The 19,393-nt window shown below is 38.3% G+C and overlaps 2 protein-coding genes across 8 annotated transcripts in view; one reads left to right on the top strand and one right to left on the bottom strand.

Annotated features, from left to right (window-relative positions):
• Nucleotides 1–12,853, bottom strand: part of LOC121415848 (adenylyl cyclase-associated protein 1-like) — a 49,976-nt gene extending 37,123 nt beyond the window's left edge. The window contains exon 1 of the mRNA XM_041609216.1: nt 12,721–12,853. The gene's annotated coding sequence lies outside the window, so the exon portion shown is untranslated. The remainder of the gene's footprint in view (nt 1–12,720) is intronic.
• A 4,970-nt stretch (nt 12,854–17,823) lies between these two features.
• The window catches only part of LOC121415808 (kinesin-like protein KIF13A), a 129,728-nt gene continuing 128,158 nt past the window's right edge, over nt 17,824–19,393 (top strand). For 2 of the 7 annotated variants that reach the window (XM_041609177.1, XM_041609186.1), the window contains exons 1-2: nt 17,830–18,315; nt 18,458–18,542. In XM_041609177.1, the coding sequence (XP_041465111.1) occupies nt 18,267–18,315; nt 18,458–18,542 (134 nt within the window). In that variant the 5' untranslated portion in view covers nt 17,830–18,266. Of the gene's footprint in view, nt 18,316–18,457; nt 18,543–19,393 lie in introns of all 7 variants that reach the window. The other 5 variants (XM_041609152.1, XM_041609143.1, XM_041609159.1 and 2 more) reach the window with 5 other exon arrangements.

The following is a 19,393-nucleotide window of genomic DNA, read 5'->3' as shown; positions in this document are numbered from 1 at the left end:
AGCAGTCCGAGAAAAAAAAAACTTGCATAAAGAAAAAACAAGTGTTAATCCCTGTGGTTTGTCTGTCAACGCCCCAAGCCAAGGTTGATACTTTGTTGAAGCCCCGCAATACACCACGTGGTCAAAAGGCAGGCTAGGGAGTGTTTCAAAAAGAGTTTTGTCAGTGATTTTGTTTGTGTAGAGGGATGTTACAAGCTAGGAAACCCTCGCATGTGATTGGCGGAAAGCAAATCTGTTGTTGAAACCACTGAAAAAAACTCTTCATGAAATGCTCTCCGTCTCGGTCGACTTCGTTGTTTACTGTAGCTGTGTACACGAGTGCATGGAGCTGAGCCGACATGCACCCCAGTATCAGTAGCGGTGGGGCCGAGGCCTTATGCAGCGGCTAACGGAGCTCAGACAGTAGTTAAGGGGCGATGTATTCATTTCGAGGTTAGATTATTGGATTCTGATTTCATTAAATACGTTGAGAGAGCCAAAGAACTTATTGTTTTGGCTTAATTTTACTGTAAAAATACCCATAAACGACAATACAGAGGAAAATACCGGTATGATATTTTCAACTTCTGGTATGACGGTATTTCGGTATTGAAATTTCAACGGCGGTATCCATACCGGTATGACTTTCATACCGAACGGTATTACTAATACCGGTATATCGAAAAAGCTTAATGTGTACAATTTGCGAGGGTATAAAAATGCTACATATATAGGATGTACTTTTTGCCCCAACGCTATGTGTTTAAGTTCTTATTTGAGTGAGGTGTGTGGGGGTGGTAGTTCATAATGTTGTAAGTTAGAGCAATTACGGGATCGGAGTTCGGTTCGGAAGTTTTGCTCCTAAAATCGGAATCGGTTCGGATATCGGATAGGAAGATATTCAAAAACGAAAAAATACATTAAAATTTGTATGTGGCCGGTGCGTGGACAAATGCGGCATGCTAGCTGATGGCAGAATTTGTTTTGATCTCCGACAAAAGTGGAGGAAGAAGATGAGTTGTTTTGATCTCCGACATAATCGGAGGAAGGAAAATAAGATAATGACGTTCCAGCGTGCGACACTACCGCCGATCAACGATAGGCCTCTTCTCTACAACATCGTAGTGATGGCGGAGGTAATCGTAAACTCTTAAAGGTCGCATGACCTCCCGAAAAAGACGCATTATTATCCAGAGTTGTTTACCATGATATTCACCTTCTCTACAACATCGTAGTGATGGCGGAGGTAATCGTAATCTCATAAAGACGCATAATTATCCAGACTTGTTTTTATTTTCTCGTCATTGTCATGTTAAATAAAGTTTCATTCCTCCCTGAACACTTGGAATTCCATTATTTTAGTATTTTGTGCTTCAGGCAAGGAGGTCCTAGTCGTCAAATTCGTAAAAATTGAAATATTGTATAATTCAAACAATAAAAAACAAAATAAATAGTGAGTGAGTGACGTCATCGACTTTCTCATTTGGATGTATTCTGGCTCGTTCATTTACGGGATCAGAGTTCGGTTCGGAAGTTTTGCTCCTAAAATCGGAATCGGTTCGGATATCGGATCGGAAGATATTCAAAAATGAAAAAATACATTAAAATTTGTATGTGGCCGGTGCGTGGACAAATGCGGCATGCTACGCTGATGGCAGAATTTGTTTTGATCTCCGACAAAAGCGGAGGAAGAAGATGAGTTGTTTTGATCTCCGACATAATCGGAGGAAGGAAAATAAGATAATGACGTTCCAGCGCGCGACACTACCGCCGATCAACGGTAGGCCTCTTCTCTACAACATCGTGGTGATGGCGGAGGTAATCATAAACTCTTAAAGGTCGCAGGACCTCCCGAAAAAGACGCATAATTATCCAGACTTGTTTACCATGATATTCACCTTCTCTACAACATCGTAGTGATGGCGGAGGTAATCGTAATCTCATAAAGGTCGCAGGACCTCCCGAAAAAGACGCATTATTATCCAGAGTTGTTTACCATGATATTCACCTTCTCTACAACATATCACTTCGATGTTGTAGAGAAGGTGAATATCACGGTAAACAACTCTTGATAATAATGCGTCTTTTTCGGGAGGTCATGCGACCTTTTTGAGATTAAGATTACCTCCGCCATCACTACGATGTTGTAGAGAAGGTGAATATCATGGTAAACAACTCTGGATAATAATGCGTCTTTTTCGGGAGGTCATGCGACCTTTATGAGATTACGATTACCTCCGCCATCACTACGATGTTGTAGAGAAGGTGAATATCATGGTAAACAACTCTGGATAATAATGCGTCTTTTTCGGGAGGTCATGCGACCTTTAAGAGTTTACGATTACCTCCGCCATCACTACGATGTTGTAGAGAAGGTGAATATCACGGTAAACAACTCTGGATAATAATGCGTCTTTTTCGGGAGGTCATGCGACCTTTAAGAGTTTACGATTACCTCCGCCAGCACTACGATGTTGTAGAGAAGGTGAATATCACGGTAAACAACTCTTGATAATGTGTCTTTTTCGGGAGGTCATGCGACCTTTAAGAGTTTACGATTACCTCCGCCATCACTACGATGTTGTAGAGAAGGTGAATATCATGGCAAACAACTCTGGATAATAATGCGTCTTTTTCGGGAGGTCATGCGACCTTTAAGAGTTTACGATTACCTCCGCCATCACTACGATGTTGTAGAGAAGGTGAATATTACGGTAAACAACTCTTGATAATAATGTGTCTTTTCGGGAGGTCATGCGACCTTTATGAGATTACGATTACCTCCGCCATCACTACGATGTTGTAGAGAAGGTGAATATCATGGTAAACAACTCTGGATAATAATGCGTCTTTTTCGGGAGGTCATGCGACCTTTAAGAGTTTACGATTACCTCCGCCATCACTACGATGTTGTAGAGAAGGTGAATATCACGGTAAACAACTCTTGATAATAATGTGTCTTTTTCGGGAGGTCATGCGACCTTTAAGTGTTTACGATTACCTCCGCCATCACTACGATGTTGTAGAGAAGGTGAATATCATGGTAAACAACTCTGGATAATAATGCGTCTTTTTCGGGAGGTCATGCGACCTTTAAGAGTTTACGATTACCTCCGCCATCACTACGATGTTGTAGAGAAGGTGAATATCACGGTAAACGCATTATTATCCAGAGTTGTTTACCATGATATTCACCTTCTCTACAACATCGTAGTGATGGCGGAGGTAATCATAAACTCTTAAAGGTCGCATGACCTCCCGAATAAGACGCATTATTATCCAGAGTTGTTTACCGATTCACCCCCCCCCCCCCACGAGCGACGTCCCAGGCCACAGAGACTGACAAAATTCTGAATTTCGACAAACATGAATCAGAAAAATGTTGGCAAGTCTCAAAACTTTACTATTATTATCATTCATCTTTCCATTAAATTAAAGGACAAGTCCACCCAAACAAAAACTTTATTAGAATAAAAAGAGAAAAATCAGACAAGCATAATGCTGAAAATTTCATCAAAATCGGATGTAAAATAAGTAATGACATCTCAAAGTTCCGCTTATTTTCAACAAAACAGTTATATGCACATCTCGGTCGGTATGCAAATAAGGAACTGATGACATCACTCACTCACTATTTCTTTTGTATTTTACATATGAAATATGACATATTTTTATTTTCTCGTCATTGTCATGTTAAATAAAGTTTCATTCCTCCCTGAACACTTGGAATTCCATTATTTTAGTATTTTGTGCTTCAGGCAAGGAGGTCCTAGTCGTCAAATTCGTAAAAATTGAAATATTGTATAATTCAAACAATAAAAAACAAAAGAAATAGTGAGTGACGTCATCAACTTTCTCATTTGGATGTATCTGGCACGTTCATATAACTATTTTGTCAAAAATAAGCGGAATTTGATATGTCATAACTTTCTTATTTTACATCCGATTTTGATGAAATTTTCAGCATTGTGCTTGCTTGATTTTTCTCTATTGATTCAAATCAACATTTTTCTGAGGTGGACTTGACCTTTTATAAGTATCAGTCCTTTTGCAATTTTATTTTTAAAAACAAAATCATCTGCATACACTTTTACATTAAATTGGTTGCAGTATTGTGAAAACCAACTATTGCAGACATCATTATATCACTCATTCAATGAACAAGGTTATAACTTTGTTCTCAGTTACATCTCCATGTGTCATGTGTGGCAAAATAAGTTTGACAATGTTTGGCTTATTTTCTCTTTTTCTTTTGGACAAATGCTTGGTTTTTTTTACACTGTCAGTTTCCATTACAGCTTTTCATTACATAACTTGGCTCTCAAGTATCTTTAAATCATTTTTGCTTTATTAAAAATTGAGCTTGAAAAATAAAAATTTTCTTGCCATATTACTTTCCGCCAATAGAGGGCGTACACAAATATATGCCCAAAATTCAAGTTTTTCAGCGCTCTGGTCAATACAAATATTATTCTAAGTTACTAATGAAAATTGAATTGCATCTGTAAGGAAATTAATAATTTTGGTCACAAAAGTAATATTTTAATGACTTTTTAAAGTGTGTGCTCTATACAGCATTGGCATACTGTACATGTACCTGAACCATAGTCCTACCTGTACTGTAGATTCCCCACAGGCAGGATGGTAGCAGTGAACCAGTGCATTATATTCAAATCAAGCAATATTGTTTTCATAATAATCGAGCTTAATAAAATCAAAACACATTGTTAAAAAGAATAATAACGAATTATCCTAAACACAATTACACCGAGCATGCAATTTCTTAAAGTTCATTTACATGTCTCAAGCTGTCCAATAAACAAACTCAACTTATTATTGCTTTTAATTATTATTACAAAAAAGAAATTAAATATTTCATTTCATAAATCAGCAAATGGATACCGACAGGAAGTAATTCCTCAAAAAGCTGTGAGCACAGGATTGAGTAGTACACACTCACGCAAACAAGATTGAGCGGGCTTGGGCGCTAATGCAGTTTCGCACCGGCCGACTACCGGCCAATTTCACCACCACCAATACTTTGCAAATGTTATAAAAAATCTCTCAATCCCATTTCAAGGTCAAATTGTGCCCAGCATCGTATTTCGCCACTCTCTGAAAAATTTCAATTTTTCGTTGGATTCTAATTTTGTTAAAAAGAACGAAGTTTGGATTGAAATCATTAACGGTACCTGCTTGTTCCCGTTCCACACACAAGATGTACCTTATCACGAAGAGTATTGTCAGCTGAAATTATCAAGCAAATTTCTCTCTATTTTGTATGGTAGCCGCAATGGAAACTTTTTTTACAACTGGGCGTTGTGGCATGCGCCTGTGATCCAAGATATGTGGGGAAGTTACGAATTGATGCAGAGGTTTGAGGTTCGAGCCCCCCATGGCTTCAATTCATCTCGCGTGCGAAGGATTCATACCATTTTTTTCAAAATAATGTATCATTACCTAATACCCAAGATTTCAAATTGCTCTTTGCTGTTTTTTTTAATAAAAACTGTTTTTTTTATCTTCACGTTCATGCCTCTTGGTCCGTGTGGATATCAATTTTCGCCTCAAGTCAAGAGGGCGCGCGATATTATTCACAAGCCGGTTTGTTTACGGTTCTGCAGCTTGTACTGCTAGCTGCATTCTAGGTGATCAGCATTATTTTCTTGCTTGTTCAATCCACTTTCATCATCATCTTGTCAAAAGATGGTGTACTTTACCTATAAGTATATACCGTATATTCCGGTGTATAAACCGCGCCTTTTTTCCGCTTTATAATCTTAAAATATTGGGTGCGGTTTACTGTAAACGCTGTTATTTTCGCTGGATTAATATTTCGCGCTCGGGCGGCTTCAAACATATTCGCGCTGCACACTCCATAATCACAAAGTCACTACCTTCTTGCCATCTGTGAATGGTTTCAATTAAAACTTCAGCAACGAAATTGTATTTTCTGATCATAATTTTAGCTCTAGGGCCGCATAATTCAGAAATGCTTTGATCTAATCATGAGCTTTGTGACATTTAGCGCAACTTTTCTTTGTGGGGCGGACATCGGGAAAGGCAAAACGGAGGCGCTGCTAGCTGCTGGCCTGGGATAGACGGCCGAGCACCGGGTAAGGATCGGGGGGACTACGGCTATTCGAAGTGCATGGGATCAATCAACAAACACGGGCGATCGACCCAACATCTTCTCAAAAACTAAACAGATCTAAACACTCACCAATCAAATAGCAAAAGCAATTTATATTTCAACCAAAATCATAATTTAAATACTGATCTGCGACTGTTAAAAAAATGATCGCATTGCTTTTAAAACGAATTCTGGTGATGCACATGATATTGGAGCTCAAGCTTGCTTGCGTAAATGCCGCCCTCTTTAGATCAAATTATGCAATCTCTTTGCCAAAACGATACACGCAATTGAACCGCCGTTCAAAACTTGCATTAAAATAGATGCTCATAAATTCGCGTGTTTTTAAATTCGTGCTTGCCGATCTTGCTGCGAAATGCGAAAAAATTTCCACAACGCGAATATTTCCACTTTTACAGTATACACAGAAACAACAAAATTTCGTCGGAAAAGTGACTACATTTTGTTGGTAGTAATACTTTCATGTGAACCAACAATAATATAAAATATTTAATGTATAATTATTTCTTGGTTACTAAAAATAGGGAGTATATTTTGCAAAGTCTTCTTCGAAAATCTTCTTTGTAAAGATTGGTTTATATTATTTATTTAACTACTATCAATTTAAAAATGTTTTCCAAAAAAAAACCTGATTGTTTTGTGATAAAAATTTTTTTTTTCAACTAAAATTGCATGGGAAATGCTCTTCAATAGACATGTTATCGTAATCGATCGTAATCGGTTATTAAAAAGGCAATAAATAATGTCCTTTATTTCTCTAGTTTTTCTCTCAGTATTAAAAAAAAAAACTTTCCCTTTTTATACCATAATTTTGATATTAAAAAATGCCATTTTATTTCCTTAAAAAAAAACCTTTTTTTTAATGAAAACTAATTTTTTTACACCTAAAAAGTGCATTGAAAATGCTTTACAATAGGCATGTAATCGTAATCGATCGTAATCGGTTTGAAAATAGGCAATAAAAATGTCCTCTATTCATTTTTTCACCCTCACTTTATCTCAACATTTTTGTTTTCTTTTCCATTTTTAGACTATAAGTTTGATATACTTACTGCTATTTCATGGTCTTTTTTTTCTTTATTCTACAAAGAAATAATTCATATTCTTTGAAAAATAAAGTTAAAGAATGTAGTAACCATTTTTTTAAATACAAAAATTAGTAATATATCTTTTGGTCTGTCAAGAAATTATAAGTTTAATTTGATCATCCAAATAGTACCAAACTCGGTTTGCCAATTTTTTTTTTTTTAGAGCCTCCCGATTTTGGGGGTGCGGTTAATACACGGCCGCAGTTTATATTCCAAAAAATACGGTACATGAGATGCAACCTGTTGATTTTTGGTATTTCCTATCATGCACCGACGACTTGAATCGAGAATGTTCAATAGGAAAAATTGCATTTTGATTGTTTGCGTAATTTCCACCGCAGTATTAAGGATAACAAAGGACAGATCGAACGGAGTATCCTGGTTATTAAAGATTTGGAGGTAAGCGATAAAAACACTTTTACAAATAATTTCCAATTCCTTTTTAAAATGAATTTAAATCATACGATTAAGATTAACATAGTGAAGAAATATTGAAAGGTTTGGCATGTTTTATTCCCTCACATTCGTGTGATGAATGAAAACGTCAAAGTCCACTATGAAATCACATGCGTTGTGCGAGGTTAGTATGTGTGAGTGGTTCGAGCCCTGGGGGGCATTTCATCAATATTTTAGTCAGACAAGTTATCAGATCTAACAACTTTCCTGGCACAAGCACTGTTACCATAGTAACTGTCGGATAAAACGTCTGACAAGTCCTTTCATGAAACGCTCCCCTGGTCCACTTGTTCACTGCTACCATCTGGCCTGTGGAGAATCTACAGGTAGGACTATGGTATGCCAATGCTGTATAGAGCACACACTTTAAAAAATCATTAAAATATCACTTTTGTGACCAAAATTACTAATTTCCATATAGTTTTAATTCATTTATCATTAGTAATGTGGGAATAATTTTTGTATTCACCAGAGCGCTCAAAAACTTGAATTTTGGGCATATTTTTGTGTACGCCCTCTATTGGTGGAAAGTAATATGGCAAGAAAATTTTCATTTTTTTATCTCTATTTTTAATTAAGAAAAAATGATATAAAGAATCAAATTTAAATAAGAGCCAAGCGGTATGAATTAACAGGTCTAATGGAAACTGTCAGTGTAAAAAAATCAAGCATTTGCCCCAAAGAAAAAGAGAAAATAAGCCAAACATTGCCACCTTTATTTTGTCACACATGGAGGTATAACTGAGAACAAGGTTATATTATAACCTTGTTCATTGAATGAGTGCCCTGGTCACGTGTTTCGGATGGTGACGTAAAAGGTTGGTCCCAGACTTAAATAATCATATCTGATTGATACACGTCTGACAAAACTTGAATACACACAAACACACATTTCACTTTGCCTAGAATGAGAAACGTACTCGATACGCATGAGGGTTAATCTCTCGCTCTCTATCGGAAAAGTTCAAGTTTTTATATCGACCCCCCCCCTTTCTTTTTCTCTTGCGTAACGAGTACCTTTCTCATTTGAGGCAAAGTGCAAGGAAAATTTCCAAGTTTCAATTGTGGCTACCATACAAAATAGAGAAAAATTTGCTTGATAATTTCAGCTCACAATACTCTATGCGATATATTTATTATAGGCACAACTTGTGTGTAGGACGGAAACAGGTATTGTGGTAATTAAGCCTGAGTCGAATCGATTTTAAAATCGGTGTTCGATCGATGTCATCGAACACCGGTGCAGATTTTGCAAAATCGGTGCATCGAAAAAAAAAAAAAATACGTCGGCCGGCCGATTCGTTTGGTTTTACAATCAATCATCAAAATATCAGTAATGTCCAACTTTACTACTACTTACTTGATTTCTATTGCCCCCAAAATGAAACCGAATGAGTAATTATGATGCTATTCACCATTAATTTGAAGTTTATTTCGATCATAGTTCGAGTCTTTACTCGTCTGCTCGTGCCGAGATAATTTATGCACGATGAATTCATGAATGGAAGTCATGGCCATCGATCGTGCATGCGCAGTACTGTTCTTTAATCAAACCAGAAAATGGCCGGAAATTGACGCGATCAACGTAAAATAAATCTTGCTTTCATGAACAATATTAAAATCATGACCATAGAACATTATTTAATCGTAATATTTAACAATAATTTGCATATGATAATCATTAATATGAATTTAGAGCTTGATGTGAAACGTTTGTATTTCGTTTCAATTTTCAATGGCGGACATCTCATGACGATCGACTTGACTTCTTGAGTCGAGCTAGTGCACTTGTCTAAAAAAAATCATCACGTCAGGATTAATTCTCGAACATTGTCTACATGCAAAAACTCTGTTCAAGTTCGTAATATCACCATATAATAACATTTTACATGACAAAACAGAGAAAATTGCGTTTGATATTTTTCCCATCAATTTGAAGCTAGTTTGTGCCCAACTTTGGGCTCTGATTTCATGAATGGGAAAATATGTCATACGTCATCAAACACGCATGCGCATTGTGTTTATTTTCTCGGAGCTTGGAGGAGACGTCGAGAGATGGAACAATAGAAATAATCCCAGTATTATTTCTTCCATATGAACATAACATACTTTGCTGACATCGTCAATATTCTTAGTATGACCATAAAATCTTGTTAAATCGTAATAATTTAGATGAATTTAGGGCTCGATTCAAAACATTCGTATTTATTTTGATCGCATGCTCAATTGCGTCTAAAAAACTGGATTGTCATTATCAGGATTAATTCTCGAACATCGTCATAACTCATATTCCACAATCTTTCCTCACAATCGTTATATCAGCATTGAATAGCAATTCAAATGACCATCCAGAGAAAATTACGTATTTATTCCCATAAATTTATTTGGAGCTCATTTTGGATCCAACTACACAATCTCAGGCAAGTTACAGCGCTCTCCGTTGATTGCAATTGTTTGCTGGCGCTGACGTCAAGCACGCCTGTCGTTTCGGGAGAGTGAGTGTACGGAGCTGCGGACGGGGCTGGTGAATGGACTGCGAATGCTAGTCGACCGAAAATCATTCGGATCGACTCTGCGTGATTCATGAATGTCTTTATTATTGTTTCATTTTAAACTTATATGTTGTCATCTGCAAATATCATTGTTGAAGATATTTTGGGAAGAATTCTGCTTTGGTCCCCGGCCTTTTTTGTGTGTTTTGTGATCATGGAAAATACAAACGAACTTTGCTCTGTCATCTGCTTGTGCAACGCTCACCCGGCCAACGCCAGCGCATACCGTCAGTGCGTAGTGCATATGCAAAGCGCATCGCATCGACGCAAAAACAAAAGACTAAATTTTCTCCGCCTTCAATATTCGATGCGTCGATGTTCGATCGAATTAGAGCTGTCGAACACCGGTTTTCAAAATAATCGATATGACTCAGGCTTAGTGGTAATGATTTCAATCCAAAATTTGTTAATTTTTAACAAAATTTGTTAATTTTTAACAAAATTAGATTTAGAATACATCGATAATCGAAATTTTTCAGAATGCGGCGAAATACGATGCTGGGTGCTATTTGACCTTGAAAATGAAATGGGATTGAGAGATTTTTCATAACATTTGCGTAATATTGCCAATTGGTGGTGGTGAAATTGGCCGGTAGTCAGCCGGTGCGAAACTGCATTTGCCATTAAAAAAGGCATTAGCGCCCGGGCTTGAGCTCCAATGTGGAAATGTAATTTGAAAAATTCAAAACTGCAGTAGGGCCTAGCACATTTTGAGGGTAACGGCGCGGTGCCGCCGCGCTGAGAGCTGAGCTGCAGTGGGCCTCTTGCGTAACGAGTACCTTTCTCATTTGAGGCAAAGTGTAAGGAAAATTTCCAAGTTTCAATTGCTGCTACCAGACAAAATAGAGAGAAATTTGCTTGATAATTTCAGCTCACAATACTCTATGCGATATATTTATATAGGCACAACTTGTGTGTAGGACGGAAACAGGTATTGAGGTAATGATTTCAATCCAAAATTTGTTAATTTTTAACAAAATTAGATTTAGAATCCATCGATAATCGAAAAATTTTCAGAATGCATCGAAATTTTTCAGAATGCGGTGAAATACGATGCTGGGTGCTATTTGACCTTGAAAATGAAATGGGATTGAGAGATTTTTTATAACATTTGCGTAATTGCCAATTGGTGGTGGTGAAATTGGCCGGTAGCCGGGCGGTAGTCAGCCGGTGCGAAACTGCATTTGCGATTAAAAAAGGCATTAGCGCTAGTCTTGAGGACGCAATGATGATGATTTATTTAGATATGTCTTACATTCTTTCATCATTGACGTCTTGACACTCTCTCCATAACGCCTTCAGCGAACGACCAAAACAAAGATGGATTTCCCCCCAAAATCCATCTTTTTAAACCGAACTAACTAGAAATTTGTTAATTTTATTAATTCTTACACCTTCCTACGCCTAATGCGTAGGAAGGTTTTAAATACTACTTTAAAAAATGTAAAAAAATGAAGAATTCTTACCTAACTGATGCCGCGTAGACCTCTCGTTCCACATGTAAACAACGGAAATACAATAGCGTCGACCCTTGAACCGCTTATGTATGACGTACTTCCGGAAAGCAATGCCGTCTTAACGAACAATTTAGAGATAAAAAATCTTATTTAACAAATATTAAAATTATTTTGTGATCATAAATAATTTATATATATTGATATGAAATATTTATGATCACAAAATAAATTTTAATATTTGTTAAATAAGATTTTTTATCTCTAAATTGTTCGTTAAGACGGCATTGCTTTCCGGAAGTACGTCATACATAAGCGGTTCAAGGGTCGACGCTATTGTATTTCCGTTGTTTACATGTGGAACGAGAGGTCTACGCGGCATCAGTTAGGTAAGAAATCTTCATTTTTTTACATTTTTTAAAGTAGTATTTAAAACCTTCCTACGCATTAGGCGTAGGAAGGTGTAAGAATTAATAAAATTAACAAATTTCTAGTTAGTTCGGTTTAAAAAGATGGATTTTGGGGGGAATCCATCTTTGTTTTGGTCGTTCGCTGAAGGCGTTATGGAGAGAGTGTCAAGACGTCAATGATGAAAGAATGTAAGACATATCTAAAAAAATCATCATCATTGCGTCCTCAAGACTACATTAGCGCCCGGGATTGAGCTCCAATGTGGAAATGTAATTTGAAAAATTCAAAACTGCAGTAGCACATTTTGAGGGTAACAGCGCGGTGCCGCCGCGGCCGCGCCGAGAGCTGAGCTGCAGTGGGCCGTGGAGAGTGCCACCTCGAGTCGAGATCCCGTCGCCGACCCAGTTTTTCGGCTTCCCCAAGGCACAACCCAGCCATCTCCCATGCCAGCTCGTACTCGCATGGCTCACGGTCCCACGCTCCAGCGCCACAGGCACAGCCACAGAGAGTGCCACACTGCCAGCATTTAACAGCAATGTATGCGGTAGAAAAACCAGATCCCTATCATTAGAAATTTTCCAAACACTAGACTTTGAAGCAAAAAAAATATATTAAGTAATACTTACCTCTTTAGAATCACGAATTCAACAAGGAACTGGGAATATCAATTCAACCAGACGAGCCGTGTAAATTTGTGGGAGTGGTCGAAAACCCGGAAGTATGGTAGGTAATGAAATTCGCTGTCCCACGCACCAAAACATGTACCGAAAGCCATCAACCCATTCCACAATCTGAGCTGAGCGACTTCCTCTTGTATCAGCGAATAAAGTTTCGGAAACAAAATATGCATTGTGGGATACAGTTTGAAGAGCCAAATACACAATCAGCTGGAATGGAAAATCTAAATATCCAAATATGGTAGTGTCTTTAATAAGCGAAGGAATGACAAAATACATTCATATTCTCGGGGTCTATCGGGAAAATTGGGCATGCCGAAAATTGCCCAAACCTGTTTCATAAACAAGATGTAGGGTCCATGTGGCGTAATGAAAAAAAAAGAAGCTAGGCCTAGGGTAGGGGGCATGCAAGACATGTACATGGCCGTGTTGGGAGAAATATATAGGCTTAATTAATTGCAAGTGAGTAAAAAAAAGACCTTTTTTATATACCGATATCTGATTTTGAGATTGATTTTGAACACGGGATTTTGAAGTTCCATCTGTTTTGTTTTTCTTATGGTCGTGAATTTCTTTTTGAAAAACCAAGCCATTTCAAATTAATTCAAATCAATAAAAAAATATGCATATTACAGTTTGGAAAAAATGACGGCACTACTGCGTAGCCAGGATTTCATTTTGGAGGGGGCGGTAAATGCACGTGAAGCGTGCCAACCAGCCAACACTTACAGAGCGCGCGAAGCGCGCTCCCTAGGGGGTGGGTGCAGGGAGGGGGAGTTTAATTCCCCCCATCCCGCGCGAAGCGCGACTGAGCTTTCGGTGTTTCATAAATGTAAATGAAAAGGAACCAACTCTTTCTCTCGCATACCTATTTCCGCTCCTATTCAGTTGACTATATTGTGATTTTGAACCTTGTTTTCAAAAGTGATAGTGAACGCACAAAAAGGGATAAAGGAGGGGGAAAATATTAACCCCGTGCGAAGCGCATAAGGTTAAGCGTTTTGTCATTTTTTTTTGCAAGGAAAGGGGTCCCAAGAAAAGGGTACTCTCTAAGTTATATTGAATACTTTCCTTGGAAAGATCAGATTTTATTACAATCAATTTAGTAACAGTGCATGTCTTTAACTCGCAAAACAGAGGAGAAGGACATATGCCGGGAGGAAGTTATTCCTCCCCGTGCAGAGCAATGAAACTCTGAAATTTCTAAGGGCGGACGTTACATCAAATGCAGATATCTCCAATAGGCCTACCCCCATCGGCTCCGATTTTCTAAGCTTATTGGACTTAATCACTAGGGAAATAGTGCGCAAAAAGTTGCACTTATGTGATTTATTAAAATTGTATAAAACAGGATGATGTATTATTTCTTTGACTTATCCTGATGCGCTTCATTTTAAATAATAAAGAAACTTTAGGTGTCATTCAAAATTTAAAACTGAGGGCGTAAAACAGGACAGGAAATGAATGTGCAGGGAAATGACATGAAGTTTGATAGAATTTAATAAAAAAAGGTATATTATTTTTAATTTAATAAGACGAATTTTATACCTTCCTCTTTTTAAATTAGGAACCTGTTTGCCCCCAAATTATGGTTGTTTAGTAATGAGCTGAAAAGCGTTGCCTATATGGAGGTGACGGCAGAAATTGATGTAAAGATTTTACCCGCCGGAGCCGACCCGACCAAAGTTGCGCGATCATTTTGAAAAAAAGATAACTTCATATATTTCGGCCTAACCTTACTCTTGTCCATGCCCTAATGTGTATACATTTGAACTTTAACTGGCAAGAAACACATATAGCTGAGGTGGAAAAACAGGGATAGATTAAGGGTGAGGGAAACAAAGGCCCTCCAGTATTGTCATTTAACCGCGCGCAGCGCGAAAGCAAAATTCATATGAATTTAAATTTAGAGCAAGAGTGAAGGAGTTTCTTTTTGAGAAAAAAAGAAAAAGATAAACACACAAAGCTACCTTTCTTCCCTTTCCTCCCTTCGCCTTTCCTTTTCTCCTCTCTTTTTTCCCTTCTTTTTTTCTTTTTGGGGACGTTTGGGGGGGCGACCGCCCCTACCGCCCCCTGGCTACGATGACGCATGGTGCATGTGCTAAAAAGCTGCTTGATATAAGTCCCGAGCGAGCGAAGTGAGCGATAAAAAAATCACCTTTTTATAAGAATATAACTTTGAGATATTTTTTGACATTATAAATGAAATCATATTCTACACTTTTCCTTTGCTTTTCTTTTCTCTTTTTTTTGTTTGTTCTTGGTTTTAAAGCTCTTGGGGCCATGGCCCAACCCTTCCATACTATATATACGGCAGTGCTATGCGGTTGGGGTCCAGGCGGAGCCCCCGGAACTTATTGATATCGATGCCATTAAACACTCGCAGATTGCTGCTATTTTTAATAAAATCGTGGATATATACAGTATAGCTTTTACACAACATGTTTATTCAACCCAGTTGCGTAATGAACCAAATGTTTTGATCGGGCAAAACATAGCAATGTGGGAAATTGAAAAAAGAAATCGCCAGCAAGCAAAGCGTGCTGGAAAAAAAATTGCATATTGCAATCAAAATTCGATAAATTATGTGATGTTTCCATTACAGCAAATAACACATTTCATTGTTTCCATTCATATACGTTGTCTCCTATAATTTCGTTTATTTCCTCTTGGGTGTGGAACCAATTAGACCCCCCCCCCGCCGGCGCCTGTACACCAGTAATTGAAAGTAAACTAAATGTAGGAAGGGTCCCTATACAGGGGGCGTTATAGAGCAATTTGGAGGTTATCGATGAAGAGCCCCTACTGCCATGATGGGGTCTGGGGCAAAGCCCCGGTAACATAAATGTTAGAAAGCTTATAGCACAATGTTGATGTTGTATGCTCTCCATGATCTTTCTTTCCGCTTGTTATTTTCAATCTTCAGGAGCCTGGTCGTGTTATTGAAGGGTTTTTTCTTGTCCCTTTTGTACCAATTTAGCTTTTGACTAATTTCATTTTCCGCTATTGTTTGCCACTTTGTCATCTTTTAATTTATTTCCCATTATGATATTTCATTACATAGGCCTATTTCGGAATGATTTGTTCTTTCTCAATTGTTTTTCTTTCGTTCCTTTCCCTCTTTCCTTCCTTTTCCATTTAAAAAGAATATTTTTTCTTCGTTTTCCTTTCCCTTTAATTTAGCTCCTTTCCTTTTCCCCTTCCCTTCCCCTTTCTTTCTCCCTCCCTTTTCTCTAGCTTTCCCGTTTTTTTTTATTTTCCCAGAGTGAAATCCGCCAGGGGGGGGGGGGGGCTAGTAGGATTTTGTTGCCTTTTGTTTGAAACGCCCTGTAGGCCTGTACTTAAATTATACTATGTGTGTATGATATGTTATGTCATTCATATCATTGTTAATTTTTATGCAAATATAAATTATGCTCTATCGGAGGGAAATAAAAAAAAAACATTAAACAAATATCATAATAACTCTGTTTACACAACCTAAAGACAGTATGCAGGATTAGCATCGTGCACGTCTGATCAGCTTGCTCCAAACGAAGTTCAAGCCTCAGTATAGGATGTTGTGATATTTTAAGCTTTAAAACAACAACAACAACAAAGAAATCCATTGTATCACTTTACATAATAGTCTTCCCCTCGATCTATTTTACCTCGTCTGAACGCACGGGAGGTATATAGCGGTATATGAGCTGCGCGACATTTACATTGCGGAATGGAATGTAAAAAGCTGCTTCAATAACACCTTCCAGTGGCCCTTACGGCGAGCCAAGAAAAAAAGATTGCTAAAAAACTAATGATCTTACGCTACGGTGACATAAAAGATCGTACGAACGATGCTTTCGAACGAATTCTAGGTTTTGTAAACCTAGACCGACACTGGAGAAATAAGCATTATGATCCCCACTACTCTTAATTAGATTATGAGAAGTCAATTTTCACCAACTTACCCCACTGCCCGGGGGGGGGGGCACTTACATTGACGAGTGGATACCATGCGCGACCAAAAAAAAACGTAAAAAGGATGTCCTTTTCACGATATGGCACGTTACGTACGTAACGTGATAAGGGTGTCAAAAACACAAAAATAATGAAAAAGGGTATCTATTTCGCTAGGAAAATTACGTGTTTGGGTCGAATTTACGGGGATGATAAAACAAAATTAAAATGTTCTATAAAGGATGTCCTTTTTGCCCCAACACTTCGTGTTAGAGTCCGTTTTGCGCGAGGTGTAGAAGGTGGGATCGTACTAAACCAAATAAGGTAAAGCAGATAACCGAAGGACCCGTAACAATAAAACATTCCTGTACTTGTTTAGGGGTTCATTTCGGGGAATATTTGCCAAGAGTAACGTTTTGTTTCCAATACTTGTTAAGGGTAGGGTTTCACACGCCAATACTTGTTAAGGGGTGCATTTTCAGAATTATGTAGGGTGCTTTTCGAGACCCCATGGTCGCACATGGTATCCACTCGTGAATGGAAGTGCCCCCCGGGCCTCCTTAAACTTATTAAGCATGAAGGAAGCTGACAAGAAGATAGACCTGGAAGCTCGACTGCTAATTCAGCATTCTACCAGTATTTGCGGTAAAGTAAGGTAAGGAAAAACGGTAATTAGAGTAAGGTAAGGTGAAGATTTGCAAAAGTAGCTCACTTTTTACAGTTTTCTTAAGGCGTTCGTTTGATTAATACTCGAGAATATGCCTCGAGTACTTCTTACGTCTGTTAAAAACGTACGGCCGTCGTATGACTTTCTGCAGCATGCTCTCCCTTTGTCTTGGGGTAATTGTCCGGGGTGATTTTCCGGGGGGGGGTAATTTTCCAGGGGTAATTGTCCTCGGGTATAATTGTCCTCAGGATCGAGTTATTGTCCGGGGTGTAATTGTCCGTACGGCAACAACATAGTCTGCAGGCACAGACCATGATTGAAACTTTGATCAGTGTCTCCACGCATAGACTAGCACATACAAAACTTGCCTTTGAACAGTACACAAGGCATGAGTAGGCTGCAATTCAGACCCTTTACACGAGTGAAGGGTTTGCCCAGCAGACGAGCAACAACATTCGATCCGATCCTTGTCTGTTCCTTTCACATTTTGTGTTATAGCGCCAGCTTGCGACACCTGCACTATAATGTCAACACAAACTACAAAAAAAGACCTCGAGCTCGCGCCACGGCCACGGAAATTTCCGTGGCTAGCATCGCCGCGCCGGTATCGCACCATAACCACCACCGGATCGGGGAACTAGCTGGCCCGCCAAAGATTCGATCGGCCGCGCTGCGCTGATTGTAAATGCATAATGTGTATTGTTGCTGTGTTTCTATCCCTGTGCTGAGAACTACATGGGCTGTAGGCGAGCTTGGATTATGACATATTCCACCAAGTGATTGGGACTATTTCAGGATATTATTCTATGGAAGGTATCAGGGTGGAATATTCTGACAATTAGCTCAGGAGAATCACGTTTAATCGGTGAAAAACCACCTGTAAATTGCAGCCATGTCCAAAGTAAATGTTGCAGTGCGTGTTCGGCCATTCAATCGTCGAGGTAAGTTCTGATGAAAATCGAATGAATGAAAAATATAAAAATGTTGTTTTATGTTACTGGCAAAACTATATGCTTGTGTGGTGATGAATTTACATGGTATGGTTGATTTATGATGATTTTTGAACGTTTTTTTGTGTTTCAGAGGTTGAATTGCAGACGAAATGCTGTGTGGATATGGAAGACAACCAGACGATTCTCCACCCCGTCACGGGCAAAGCATCGGATAGGTAAGTACTAAACTAAAGTAGGCGTGTCCCCCGGCCTTGCCCGATTGCACATGCAAGGGGAATCCTGTATGATCTTTAAAGGGGAAGTTCACCCTGACAAAAACTTTATTGTAAAAATAGCAGAAAAAGTAATAAAAAATTTTGCCGAAGGTTTGAGAAAAATTCATCAAATAATTAAAAAGTTATTAGAATTTCAATTATTTGATTTGTGACATCATATGCGAGCAGCATTCCTACATAGGCATAGGCGGATCCAGGGGGGGGCCCGAGGGGCCCGGGCCCCCCCTATTGGCGGAGCAAAAAAAAAGAAAAAAGGGGAAAAGGAAAAAAGAAAAAGGGAAAAGAGAGGAGAAAAGAAGGAAGGCAATCATAAGAGGAGGAAGATGAGTGAATAAAATAAGATAAGGGGAAGACTTGGAAATTATTTTTTTTTAATCTTTCATGTCGGCATATAAAATTTTCGCTCGCGCTTTGCGCTCGCATTGCCTTTTAGGTGATATCTTGCTCAATATGGACCTTAAAATATCAAATTCTGAAGTCAATATACGAAACATATTTCAGCTGGGAAATTGAACTTTCCTTATTGGTCGCATGTCATAAGGTGGTCCAATTTCGCGAACAGGGTAAAAATGGTCAAAAATTTATTTTTTGATATGTTATAGCTATTACCATTCTCTAAATAATGAAAAAGTTTTAAGTCTCGAATACTTTTATTTTTCCTTAAAATGACTAATTAACAGCTAATTATTACATAGACGTCAATGTAAAATGTGAATTTTGAAATGTGTTTTACTCAAATTGGACCTGCTGCACATAAAATGGTGTCAAAAGTTAATGCAACGTTGGATCAC

The sequence above is a fragment of the Lytechinus variegatus genome, chromosome 1, assembly GCF_018143015.1.
Source record: "Lytechinus variegatus isolate NC3 chromosome 1, Lvar_3.0, whole genome shotgun sequence".
In the NCBI taxonomy this organism is placed as follows: domain Eukaryota; kingdom Metazoa; phylum Echinodermata; class Echinoidea; order Temnopleuroida; family Toxopneustidae; genus Lytechinus; species Lytechinus variegatus.
This window is presented reverse-complemented; position numbering and strand designations above follow the sequence as displayed.